The sequence below is a fragment of the Rana temporaria genome, chromosome 3, assembly GCF_905171775.1.
Source record: "Rana temporaria chromosome 3, aRanTem1.1, whole genome shotgun sequence".
Taxonomy (NCBI): domain Eukaryota; kingdom Metazoa; phylum Chordata; class Amphibia; order Anura; family Ranidae; genus Rana; species Rana temporaria.
Window position 1 is genome coordinate 200,947,970 of NC_053491.1, and position 13,808 is coordinate 200,961,777.

Sequence of the window (13,808 nt, forward strand, 5' to 3'; positions counted from 1 at the left end):
CCAAGTTACTCTCAAACCAAGGTTTTACTGTACTTACTTTCATGAAAAACACATTACAGAACCATTAAGTAGTGGATTTGTATTGCTTATTTTTGAAGAATAAGGATATTGTTTAGCATAATTTTAAGGCTAAGGGACTCGAACCCCCATGTCATCAGTTAGATGGAGTGTTGTGTACGCTTTCTTCTACCATTCAACCAAGAAGATTCACCATATTGCTGCTGCTCTTTCTTCTAAAGCATCATACGGATCATCTGGTGGTTGCAATAGCAATTTTAAGTGCCTTGGTGACTTTGACAACCTGTCACCCTCTTCAGTACTAATTGCTTGGGTTTGTGATCACGTGAGATCTTATCATACTTTGGGCCTAGTTGTTTTCTGCTACTTGGTTCTCAGAGAAGACAGTACTGCTGCAACAGGTGACCTCAGCCCATACCCCCCTACTGAATCTAGAGGCATTTACTTGGTACACCCAAAAAGAAACCAACATCTGTAACCTAGATCCCGAGACCCCTATTATAGAGTTGACCTTGTTTGGGTGAGTGAGTGAGTAACTTATATAGCGCTAACAAATGCAAACTGAATCGTCTCAAGACGCTTTGTCCAACTTGTCTAAGGTCCTTCAGAAGAGATGAGTCTTAAGCTTTCTCCTGAAGGCGGATGTTCGTTGGTAGAGCGTTCCATAGCCGTGGTCCTTGGACTGCGAATCTTCGTTCTCCTTTAGATTTGTAGCGGGACTTGGGGAGGTGGAGGAGAGTTTGATTCGTTGATCGGAGGGCCCGATTGGGGGTGTAGTGTTTTATTTTCTCACATTAATATTGAGGTGCGTTTCTTTGTGTGCATTTGTGGGTGAGGCAGAGGGTCTTGAATGTAACCCGATCCTTCACGGATAGCAAATGTAGAGTCCTCAAGACCGGGGTGATTGATTCCCATGTTTTTTTCCCTGTTATCAGTCTTGCTGCTGTGTTCTGAACGACTTGTAAACGAGGAATCTGGTATTTGGGTAGTACTAGGTGGAGGGAGTTTGCGTAGTCAAGTCCGGAATTGATGAGTGTTCCAACTACTGCTGCTGTGTCCTCTTCCGGGATGAACGGGATGAGTTCATCAGTTGTTACAGGGAGCCACAAAAACACAGTAAGATATGATTTAATGAATAATAAATTACAGGACCATTAAGTAGTGGATGTGGATGGATTATTTTGGGATAAATAAGGATATTGTGCAGTGTCAATTTAAGATTGCACCACTTTACATGGAACTGCATGCCACAATCAAACTATCAAAAAGAAAAAAGAAAAGAAGAATAAATGCTAATAATAAAACCACACAATACCAACCTTAGCTTTTAGCCGGCCACAGCAGTTTTATTAGTTTAAACAAGAAAAATCATTAAATATTAAAATTTGTTAGCACAATAAATATTTAATAAATTGTTCAGCCATTAAGACTCAAAAAACTACAAAAAACTCATGAAAAAACAAAGCTTAAGCTACTCAGTGAAAAAGGGGTGTAAGGCCACACAAAAGGGGCCACAACAAATTAAGTCAGAGGAAGGGGAGCTCAATGTGTAGGGAGTCTGGTCACCTAGCGGTGAGTCACTGGTCCAGCTCCTTTGTAAGGAAGAGACAAAAGCCACAGTGGACTCCAAGAGAGGCATGAGGAGCGTAATTCCCAGCTGAAGACACAACACGCATTCATACTGTTTAATTGCAAGGCAAGTGTTGCAATGCAGTTCAATGAGTGTGCACAAAGTCCTGAGTGCCGGTTCACACAGGGGCAACCCGACTTACAGCGCGACTTTGCAAGGCAACTTCAATGTGACTTGGAGCAACTTACAACGCGACTTAAAGTTGCCTCCAGGACAGGCGACTTTGTCTGTGGCCAATCACAGAATAATCAGCTCTGTGGGAGGGAGGGGTTTGCCTGAGTAAACTATGTTTTCGTCCTGTAAAGTTGCTTCAGTTAAGACGGAGATCCGACTTGGAAGCATTTTCCATTGAAATCAATGGGTACAAGTTGCCTAGAAGTCGCCTTGAAGTAGTACAGGAACCTTTTCTGAAGTCATAGCAACTTCAGTAGTGTACATTAAGGCCCCGTACTCACGACCAAACATGTCTGCTGAAACTGGTCCGCAGACCAGTTTCAGCAGACATGTTTGGCCGTGTGTAGGCCCAAGCGGACCATTTTCGGGCGGATCGGACAGGTTTCCAGCAGACAACTGTTTCCTGGACTTGCTTTAAAACAGTCCGCTGGAAACCTGTCCCCCCGACATGTACGGTCGTCTGTACAAACCTACCGTACATGTCCGGCCGCCCGCCATCCCTCGCATGCGTCGAATGACTTCGACGCATGCGTGGAAGCATTTTAAAGGCAGGCCGCCCACGTCGCCGCGTCATTGTCGCGGCGACACCGCGTCATCGACGCGGCGACACCGTGGACACGCCCCGCATATTGTTTACGCGCGGACCTCTGTTCGATGGTGTGTACAGCCATCGAACAGAAGTCCCCGGGCAGACATGTATGATGAAAACGGTCCGCGGACCGGTTTCATCGGACATGTCTGCTCGTGAGTACTCGGCCTAAGACGGCTCCATTCACTTCAATTGAATTTCTCATGTCATGCCACTTGGGGCAACACAAGTCAGCTTCACAAGTCGCGGTAGTGTGAACCGACACTAATTAGAAATGAGCTTGGATGTCCTCTGAACTTATCTCTACCCAAACTCCAAACTCGCACTCTTTTTTAAGTCCAATAAGTTGAAGGCCAGGTCAAACCTTTCTTTTTGTATTTGTGCAGGTGTTTTTGGAAATGTTTAATTTTTATATATATATATATATATATATATATACATTTTTTTTACAATGGAAAACTAGTTGTTAAGTGGGGAAAAAGCAGGATAAGCACTTTTTTATGTGTTTTCACTTATTTTGCGCATTTCCCCACTGAAGTCTATTCGAGACAAAAATGCTTGAAGCTTGTAGCTCTAATGCCTACACACGATCGTGAAAAAAAACACGTACTACGGCACTATAAAGGGGAAATTCCATTCGGATGGCGCCACCCTTGGGGCTGATTTTGCTGATTCGTGCTTTTAGGTCTTCGTGCTTTTCAGTCTGGTACATCGTGATGAATGTGCTATCTCCATGATGAACGCTAGTTTTACCAGAACGAACGCTCCCGTCTCATAACTTGCTTCTGAGCATGCGCGTTATTTGTACGTCGTTAAAGCCCACACACGACCATTTTTTACGACGTTAAAAACTAGAACGTTAAAAACAATGTGAAAATATAGAGCATGTTCTAAATTTTTAATGGCCATTTTTAACGTTGCAAAAAAATGCTCTGGAGCCCACAAACTGTTTTTTTCACATCGCGAAAAACGGTCGTGTGTACGCGGCATAAGGCCCCTTTCAGACTAAGTGGATTTGTCTGCTCAGCGGGAGATCTCTCTGATGATCTTGGCTAAGAAGGCGAATGACAGGTCCGCTATGCAGAACGGACACGGACATGGACACGGACACACTCTCCTCTATGGGGCGGTCTGATGGAAATGGACAGCATGTCCGTTTGCAACCGATTGTCATCTGATTGGTCCGTGGCTGTGAAAGGGGCCAAAGGAGCTCATGTTCTTTTTGGAGCTTCCCACTTTAAAAAAAAAAAAATCACTCTCCCAATCAACATTGATTATTTGTATTCGTAATGTTGCTGTCATTGATAAATAGATAGAAAAGTATATCCTATTTACTTGTGTTAAACTTTTTTTTACATTTCTTAATTTCCTTCCTGGTTTCCAGGCCTAGACAAATGATGCCATACATCCCTGAAGTCTTCAGGAGGAGGAGGGGTTTTCTCAGATAATCACACTCTCCTGCATGCTTGAGCTAAGGGCAGTTAGATTCCAGGAAGTAAATGCTAAATGAATCATTTGCCCTTATTTAAGATGGCCAGAAATACTAGGAGGTGTATTTTCCAGGTGATTTCTCAACAAAATAAAGCATACGGATAAATGGGGGAGTTTGCTTTGAATATTAAAAAGGGAAGCCCTACTTGTTTGCTTCCTTTCCCCCCTCTGTTGCTACATTTGGCACCTTTCGGTATCCGCTCATACCTCTGGGTAAAATCACTGCAATCTTTGTGCGGCTATCTACAAAATTTTCCGCCCCCCCTACGAGTTATTTCATCAGAGTGATAGGTATTTTACTCATGAAATCATTCAGTATTTTATCTCATGCCATGATATCCAGTGGCATGGATATTGTGGCGAAGCATTAGAACCCAGTGGCGACCTGTCCATGCAGGACGCAAGGGCGCCATCCCCCTAATCCATACTTCCGGCTCTTACTCTACATGCAGGGCACTGGACGCATGGATTCCAATGGGGTTTTTTTTTTTTAAGCACGTGATTAGAGCCTGAGGATCTAATTAGCTTAAAAAAAGGGTGGCCACCCACTTGTGTGACAATTGTGAATTAACCATTTGCCATCGGGGCCAATTCTGGCACCCTATGCTCCTACATGAAAAAATCATAATTTGTTTGCTAGAAAATTACTCAGACCTTCCAAATATAATACATATTTTTTTAGTATAGACCCTAGAGAAAAAAAATTGTTGTTGCAACTTTTTATGTCACATATTTGAGCAGCAATTTTTTAAAACGCTTCATGAATAAAAAAAAAAAACACTAAAGTTAGCCTAATTTTTTGTATAATGTGAAAGATGATATAAACATGTCACGCTTTAAAATTACGCACACTCGTGGAATGGCGCTAAACTTTGGTACTTAAAAATCTCCATAGGCAACATTTTTACAGGTTACCTGTTTAGAAGTATAGAGGAGGTCTTGGGATAAAATGTTTGCTCTTGCTCTAATGTTCGCGGCGATACCTCCCATGTGTGGTTTGAATGCCGTTTACATATGTGGGCGTATGTGTTCGCTTCTGCGTGCAAGCACGTGGGGACGAGGCGCTTTAAAAATATATATATATATTTTTTTTCATTTTAATTTTTTTACACTTTCACTTTAAGGCTTTTAAATCGCTTTTATTCCTATTACAAGGAATGCAAACATACCTTGTAATAGGAACAGTGCATGACAGGTCCTCTTATTGACCCCACATCTCTCCTCCAGGCTGGAAAGCCTGAAATAAAAAATAAAAAAATAGAATGATCTTGGATTTCCAGCCGAGTACAAGGCAGTATTTACAACTTCCAGGCTCAACGTAATGTCATAAGCCTCCCCCCCCCCCTCGATCTCCGAGAGTCATAGAGATTGCTGGTCACCGATATTCTCTATGGTGAGTTTCGGCGGATTCCTTCTCTGGCTGGCCGATCGCACGGACGAGCAGGTAGAAGCACCGGAACATGTTCACATCCGCGCGCGCGCGGGGGGGGGGGGGATATGGGGGGAATCACCACTGTCAATCTCCCACAGGGGGGCGGGTGGGGTGATTGCTGCCATCTGTGTCCAGCAGGAAGGGATGGTGTCAGTCTTTAGTGCTAATAAAGTGGTAAAATGGTTTAGAAATATGCCAACTCCCTAAGACCCCTTTCACATTGAGGAGTTTTTCAGGTGGTACAGCGCTAAAAATAGCGCTGCTATCCCGCCTGAAAAACTCCTTCACTGCAAACTCAATGTGAAAGCCCGAGGGCTTTCACACTGAGGCGATGCGCTGGCGGGAGACCAAAAAATCTCCTGTCAGCAGCATCTTTGGAGCGGTGAGAGGAGCGGCATGTATACTGCTCCTTCACCGCTCCTTCCCATTGAAAACAATGGAAAACCGCGGCAATACCGCCCGCAATGCGCCTCTATAGAGGCGCATTGCGGGCGGTATTAACCCTTTATCGGCCGCTAGCGGGGGTTAATACCGCACCGCTAGTGGCTGATTCCCGCGGCAATCCCGGCGGTATAGCGCCGCTATTTTTAGCGGCGTTATACCGCCACCGCAGCTCCCGCCCCAGTCTGAAAGGGGCCTAAGTCAGTGTGGTCCCTGTAGCATATGTATTAATACAAAAGAAAAAAGGTGACCAGAATACAAAGGGAAGCTACTTTCACAGGACACACATGGTGCATCGAAAACAACTAAGTTCAATAAAGTAAATGCAAAATATCTTTATAAATGTCAAATATTGAATGAAAATAGTATCAAAAATCACTCACACACATGTGCTCTAAATTCCCTTCCACTAATAAAAAGGTAAACTGACATTGGGGAGATTTCCCTTTACTTTTATCCCATAGCCAAAACAGGAAGTGAGAGGAAATCCCTGCAAATGAAAGGAATCCCTTGGGGACACACAAGTCGTCAGAACTAGTGACCCCAATGAAAGATTTCCCATCTATTACTTTTCTGGAAACAACCCAAAATTTGTGATTTTCTTTCACTTTCAATAATAACAGTAAACACGACAAATAGAGCGGGTGAATCTCCCCAGACATCTATAAAGACAAAGGCTCTCATGCCTCTTCACTCTGTCCAAAACCAAAAAAAAAGTTTGCCTTTAGTTATATTTTAAAGCGGAGTTCCAGCCATTTAAAAATCAGCAGCTACAAAAAGTATAGCTGCTGACTTAAAACAGATACTCACCTGTCCCATGGCCCAGCGAAGCGGGTGCAGGAAGCCTCGCTCCTCTCCCCCTCCTCTCCAAGGCACCGGCATTCTAACTGTGGGCGCCCGGCTGTGACTTCACAGCCGGGTGCGCATTGCGCATGCGCGAGCCGTGCTGTGCACTGTGAATGGCTGGGCAATCTTCTGGGAGAAGATTAAAAGGAGGGAGGGGGAGGTGATTTTCCTTCCGGTGGCGCCAGGGGAGGAAGTGGAAGCTGGGTGCCTGTAAAAACAGGGTACCTGCTCCCTCCCAAAAAATGACATGCCAAATGTGGAATGTCAGGGGGTCACAAGCACTTAAAGCAGAAGTTGCATTTTTGGGTGGAACTCACCCCCAATGATTCTGTGTTTTTCCATATTAAGGTTTCTATATATTACTGTTGAGAAACTGATCCAAAAAGAAAAAGACTACTCCAAATTGGCGATTATATTTTTACATTCTTTAAATACCTCATGCCAGGACCATTACTTATTTAACTCATGCATTTGTCTATTAATTTCCTTTAGTGAATTGACTGTGACACCATTTTAGGAGTTATTTACCTCATGTTTTTGGTTTGTGAGGTAAATAACTCATAAGAAGATATTGAATTTACATTTTCAACATCTCATGAGATAATTGGAGAAAAAGTGTCACATGATTCAATTACCTCATGAGATATTCTTTATAATGCTTAGGTAGGAACAGGAACAACTGAAAACCAGGTGATTTTGTATGTTGAACATTTGAAAGTTTTGAATTGCAAAATGTTCAGGGGTTATTGGGACCTGCTACATTCACACTATAGCATTTCGGGAACGTGCACAAAATGTACAACACATGCACAAAATGTGTGTTGTGCTTGCTGTGCCATTCATTGCAAAGTGAAACAGACATATTTTGATGCAGGAAAATGTGCAACAAAAGCGTGGTTTAAAACTGCCAGATGTTCGAAAAAAGTTCGAAAAAAGCATGAGCTTTTTTGCCACTTTGTTCTTTTTTTTTTTTGTTCCATCACGTTTGTTGCGTGTAGGGCAACCCATTGAAAGTGTGACAAGGTGCATATGCGCAACGCATTTTTGCACATGTTCACAAAAATCTATAACATTGATGCAGCCTTAAAGAGTTATTCCACTTTTGTTGAGAAAAAACATTCCCCTCTGGGTGATCTATGTACATTAGAAGGATTTGAATAAACTTTGTTGCAGATTCTTACGTTTTGTTATTCTGAAGGAATCTCTATTTGTTTGTGCCCATGTGGTAAGTGAATCTAATGGCAATTGTTTCTTACCGTATTTATCGACGTATACCGCGCACTATTCTAAAATTGTGGGTGTGCGATATACGCCGATACCCGCTTTCCCGCCACGAGTTTGAATACTGCGCCGGCATATACAGAGCGCAGTACACTTGTGTATCTTCGGGCAGTCTCGACGCCTCTCGCACTGACGTCCTGAGCGTACAGGACGTCAGCGCGACAGTTGCCGAGCCTGCCCGACGATACACGAGTGTACTGCGCTCGGTATATGTCGGCGCAGTATTCAAACTCGGCGCGGGAAACGAGCGGGGAGGACGCGAGGCCGCCGCAGAAGGACGCCGGACCCGACGAAGAGGACACCCTAAGCCGCAGACGGACGCCGGACCCGACGAGGCCGCCGATGGACGCCGCGCAAGACATCAAAACTGTAAGTACAAAACATTCCACAGGAATTCAGGCAACTTTAGGGATGCGCGCTATACACGGGAGCGCGCTATACCCCGATAAATAAGGTAATTATCAACCAGCTGCTGCACCTGCAGGGCTCTAATGAGGAAAATTGAAGGGAAAGTGGAGTTACCCTTTAACAACTTGCCGACCAGGTACCGGTTTGTCAGCTTGTGTAATAGTCACAGTGAGCATACTCGCAGCGCCAGAGCCGATGCACATGGCCGGCGGCCGCGATTTTCCGCCGTCCACCCACGATCGTTCCACAGAGAGGCAGAACAGGGGATCTGTCAATGTTAACAAAGAAGATCCCCATTTTGTCAGGGGAGTAGAGAGAGATCGTCTCTTCCAAGTGATCAGGAACAGCGATCTCTCTGTACTCCCAGTCAGTACACTCCCCCCACAGTTAGAATCACCTCCCTAGGGAACATTTAACCCCTTGATCGCGCCCTAGTGTTAACCCCTTCCCTGCCAGTGTCATTTATCCAGTAATCAGTGCATTTTTATAGCACTGATCATCAATGTCAATGTTCACAAAAAGGTGTCAAAGGTGTCTAATCTGTCTGCCGCAATGTCGCAGTCCTGCTGAAAATCGCAGATCACCGCTATTACTAGTTAAAAACTATATAAAAATGCCATAAATATATCCCCTATTTTGTAGACGCTTTAAATTTTGCGCAAACCAATCAATATGTAGAAGAATACATATTGGCCTAAACTGTGTCAAAAGTGTCTGATATGTCCGCCGCAATGTCACGGTCACAATAAAAAAAAAAATTGCAGATCCCCGCCATTACTAGTAAAAAAAAAAAAAAATGCCATAATTCTATTTCCTATTTTTTAGACGCTAGAACTTTTGCGCAAACCGATCAAATACGCTTATTGCGTTTTTTCTTTTTTTACCAAAAATATGTAGAATAAGTATCGGTCTAAACTGAGGAAAAAAATGTTTTTTTTTAAAAAAAAATATGATATTTATTAAATCAAAAAGTTAAAGATATTGTGTTTTTTTTCAAAATTGTTGCTCTTCTTTTGTTTATAGCGCAAAAAATAAAAACCGCAGAGGTGATCAAATACCACCAAAAGAAAGCTCTATTTGTGGGAAAAAAAGGGTGACAATTTTGTTTGGGAGCCACGTCGCACGACTGCGCAATTGTCATTCAACAGCGCTGAAAATGAAAAATTGGTCTGGGCAGGAAGGGGGTGAAAATGCCCTGTATGGAAGTGGTTAATATAAAAATATTTTCAAAATTGTTGCTCTTTTTTGTTTATAGTGCATAAAAAAAAAACGCAGAAGGGCTGAAATACCACCAAAAGAAGGCTCTATTTGTGGGGGAAAAATACATCAATTTTGTTTGGGTATAGCGTCGCACGACTGCGCAATTGTCAGTTAAAGTGATGCAGTGTTGTATCGCAAAAATGGCCTGGTCATTAAGGGGGTAAATCCTTCCGGGCTGAAGTGGTTAAGGTAGTGATACAGTCAGACTGAAATATAGATCATCCTGGGGTTGGAAGAAAAGATCTCTAAAAATAAACCCCAGCAAAGCTTATGACTTGCAGGACAACAGAGGAAGAATGTGCTGCTCTGGAGGTCTGCTAGGTGGCAGCAGAGAGGCCTTAGCTCAGGCTGACAGAACAGAAAGGTTTGGAGTGTAAACATTGTCGTTGGTTTGAATGATCGAGAAGAAAAGACATCCCCTATGCCAGTAGGATCTGCCTGGTGAAGAATTAGGAGAAGACAAGGCCGAGCTGCCCCTGTCCCCGCACTGACCGGCACAACCATGTTCCGGAGGATACTACAGATGGTGAGGAGCTGTGCACGTGAATGGCGCTTCCTAGAGCTGTGGGGGTGTGTGAGTGTGCGGCTGGCTGGGTAGAGTGGGAGCAGAGCTGGGCCCGGGCTGGGTGACTTCATTTCTCGGGTCACATGACAGGCCACACCGCTCTGACTCCCTGCCCAGGCCTGTCACTGTAGGGGATCTTCTCTCATCAGTCATTGGACGAGGCCTGGAAGGATACACAGGGCTGGGTGTCCATCGCAGGCCCTCCACCCCACAATATATCTTGTATCATGGAACTCTCAGCTTGTTCACTTGTATCTAGATATATAGATTAAGGCTGCTTTCATCACTGGAACCTTCTTTATCAGAGTGACAATGCTAAACCTCCATAGGACAGTACAGGGCTGGTGTTGTCACCCTCCATAGGACAGTGCAGGGCTGGTGTTGTCACCCTCCATAGGACAGTGCAGGACTGGTGTTGCCACCCTCCATAGGACAGTGCAGGACTGGTGTTGCCACCCTCCATAGGACAGTGCAGGGCTGGTGTTGCCACCCTCCATGGGACAGTGCAGGGCTGGTGTTGCCCCCCTCCATAGGACAGTGCAGGGCTGGTGTTGTCACCCTCCATAGGACAGTGCAGGGCTGGTGTTGCCACCCTCCATAGGACAGTGCAGGGCTGGTGTTGCCCCCCTCCATAGGACAGTGCAGGGCTGGTGTTGCCCCCCTCCATAGGACAGTGCAGGGCTGGTGTTGCCCCCCTCCATAGGACAGTGCAGGGCTGGTGTTGCCACCCTCCATAGGACAGTGCAGGACTGGTGTTGTCACCCTCCATAGGACAGTGCAGGACTGGTGTTGTCACCCTCCATAGGACAGTGCAGGGCTGGTGTTGCCACCCTCCATAGGACAGTGCAGGGCTGGTGTTGTCACCCTCCATAGGACAGTGCAGGGCTGGTGTTGTCACCCCCCCCCTCATAGTACAGGGCTAGTGTTGTCACCCTCCATAGGACAGTGCAGGGCTAGTTTTGCCACCCTCCATAAGACAGTGCAGGACTGGTGTTGCCACCCTCCATAGGACAGTGCAGGACTGGTGTTGCCACCCTCCATAGGACAGTGCAGGACTGGTGTTGCCACCCTCCATTGGACAGTGCAGGGCTGGTGTTGCCACCCTCCATGGGACAGTGCAGGACTGGTGTTGCCACCCTCCATAGGACAGTGCAGGGCTGGTGTTGTCACCCTCCATAGGACAGTGCAGGGCTGGTGTTGTTACCCTCTGTCTTACATTGCAGTGCTATTGTTGTAACCCTTCATTTTACCTTCCTGTCATACTTGGCACCACTGTGTTTACTGTATACTTCATATATTTCTTTACTTCTCTACTTCCGGTGCTAAGTCTATGGGAGCTTCGGCTCTCATACAGGGAAGGAGTGCTGTTTACACTCTATTTCCCCTCCCTCTTTTCCATTTACAAAATGCAAGAAGTACTCTGATTGGACAAGGAGAATTGATAGGCGGTTACACAACAGTGCAGCTTCTGTGTGTGAGATCCAAAGCTCTTGTCCTTTCACAGAACACCTTAAGGCCGGGTACACTGGATCTGACTTTGCCCTGCGACTTGACTTCCGACATGCGTCCGACTTTAATGAACAGGGATCCGTCTTCGATCCCCGACAATGCCAGGCACGGTGTCTGGTATGAATCTTTAGAGGGAACTCCACTCTACATAAAAAAAAAAAAGAAAAGAAATGGCATGGGTAACCCCTCCAAAAGCATACCCAGTCCCTTTGGTCTGATATGTATTTTAAGGGGAACCCCCATGCCGAAAAAACTGAATTGGGGGTCCCCCCAAAGTCCATACCAGAGCCTTATCCGAGCACAGAGCCCGGCAGGTCAGGAATGGGGGTGGGGACGAGCAAGCGCCCCCCCCTCCTAAACCGTACCAAGCGGCATGCCCTCAACATGGAGGGGTGAGTGCTTTAGGGCAGGGGGGCCCTGCGACCCCCCCCACCCCAAAGCACCTTGTCCCCATGTTGATAAGGACAAGGGCCTCTTCCCGACAACCCTGGCCGTTGGTTTTGAGGTCTGCGGGGGGGGTTATCGGAATCTGGAAGCCCCCTTTGACAAGGGGGACCCCAGATCCCGGCCCCCCACCCTATGTGAATGAGTATGGGTTACATTGTACCTTTACCCATTCACCTAAAAAAAAAAGGTGTAAAAAAATAAAACACATAAAGTAATTTATTAAGCAGCTCTGGGGGTCTTCTGACTTCTTCTCTCCTCTCTGGTACTTCTACGCTCTCTCTAGTTCTTCTCCCTCTGTCTGGTGTCTTCTCCCGGGTCTCCTCTGCTATCTTCTGCTCTTTTGCTCTCTCTTGCCCGGTCTTCTCCGCTGTCTTCTTCCCTCTGCTCTTCTTCCGATTTTGACTCAGCACTCTCTCCCGCTCTAATGCCCGATGCACGGGGTGCCACTACTTATATTGGCATGGGGCAGGGTCACTGTGTGACATCTTCCGGAGGCCCCGCCACTTATTACGTCACCGTCCAGGGCATGATGGGCGTTGACGGCATAAGGGGGCAGGCCCTCAGGATGACATCACACAGTGACCCCGCCCCATGCCAATATAAGTAGTGGCGCACCGGGCATTAGAGCGGGAGAGAGCATTGTGTCAACTTCGGAAGAAGGCAATGCAGAAGACCGGGCAAGAGCGAACAAAAGAGCAGAAGATAGCGGAGGAGACCTGACTGAGGGAGAAGAGCCGAAGAGGGAAGAAGAAGTCGGAAGAGACCCCTGGAGCTGCCTAATAAATTATTTTAAAAACCTGTGCAGTGTGTTTTATTTTTGGCACTGTTTTTTTCAGGTGAATGGGTAGGGCTAAAATGTACCCCATAATCATTCACATAGGGTGGGGGCCCGCTTGTTAAAGGGGGCTCCGATATTCTGATAAGCACCCCGCCCGCAGACCCTGGCAACCAACGGCCATGGTTGTCGGAAAGAGGCCCTTGTCCTCATCAACATGGGGACAAGGTGCTTTGGGGTGGGGGGGGTGCAGGGTCCCATCTGCCCCAAAGCACCCCGTGCACCCCCTGGGGCATGCATCCAGTGTGTGCTCTGATCACTGTGTCCTTCTGACAGATCAGGGTAAGGGCTCTTTCACACGGAGCGGACCGTTTCTGGGTCCGCTCCGTGTGTCTCCGTCGGCTTAGCGGGGATCCCCGCTCAGCTGTCGGCAGATAGGGCGGTCCCCGCACACAGTGCAGGGACCGCCCTGTCTCAGCTCCGCTCTGCCCTATGGGGAACCGGATGCAGACGGCATCAGTTCCGTTCCGCCGGACGGAAGAAAAATAGGGTTTTCTTCCGTCCGAAAACCGGATCCCGATGGACGCGGACGCTAGCGGATGCTCCATCCGCTAACGGACGCGATCCCATAGGGATGTATTACAAGTCCGTCAACGGACTTGTAATAATGGACAGGCGGAGCGGACGTCTGAAAGGGGCCTAAAGGGCCAATCACAGCGGCCCTTTACCATGTGATCAGCTGTGTCCAATTACAGCTCATTACATGTAAACAAGCTTGCCGGTTATCGTCATTCCTTCCCTTACGCGCTGTCACAGTGTGAGGCGAGGAGAGCCGGTAACTGGCAAGTGTGGTAGGGGTCATATACACAGATAATCAGGGCACTGATCATTAGTGTCCTGATTATCAGTGCAGCCCCAGTAGTGCTCAGTGTGCCTATTTGT

At 46.5% G+C, this 13,808-nt stretch overlaps 1 protein-coding gene across 2 annotated transcripts in view; it reads left to right on the forward strand.

Annotated features, from left to right (window-relative positions):
- The first annotated feature begins 9,913 nt into the window (after positions 1 to 9,913).
- EEA1 (early endosome antigen 1) overlaps positions 9,914 to 13,808 on the forward strand; it is a 160,229-nt gene continuing 156,334 nt past the window's right edge. Inside the window, exon 1 of one of the 2 annotated variants that reach the window (XM_040344133.1) lies at positions 9,914 to 10,096. In XM_040344133.1, the coding sequence (XP_040200067.1) occupies positions 10,073 to 10,096 (24 nt within the window). In that variant the 5' untranslated portion in view covers positions 9,914 to 10,072. The remainder of the gene's footprint in view (positions 10,097 to 13,808) is intronic. The other variant, XM_040344134.1, reaches the window with a different exon arrangement.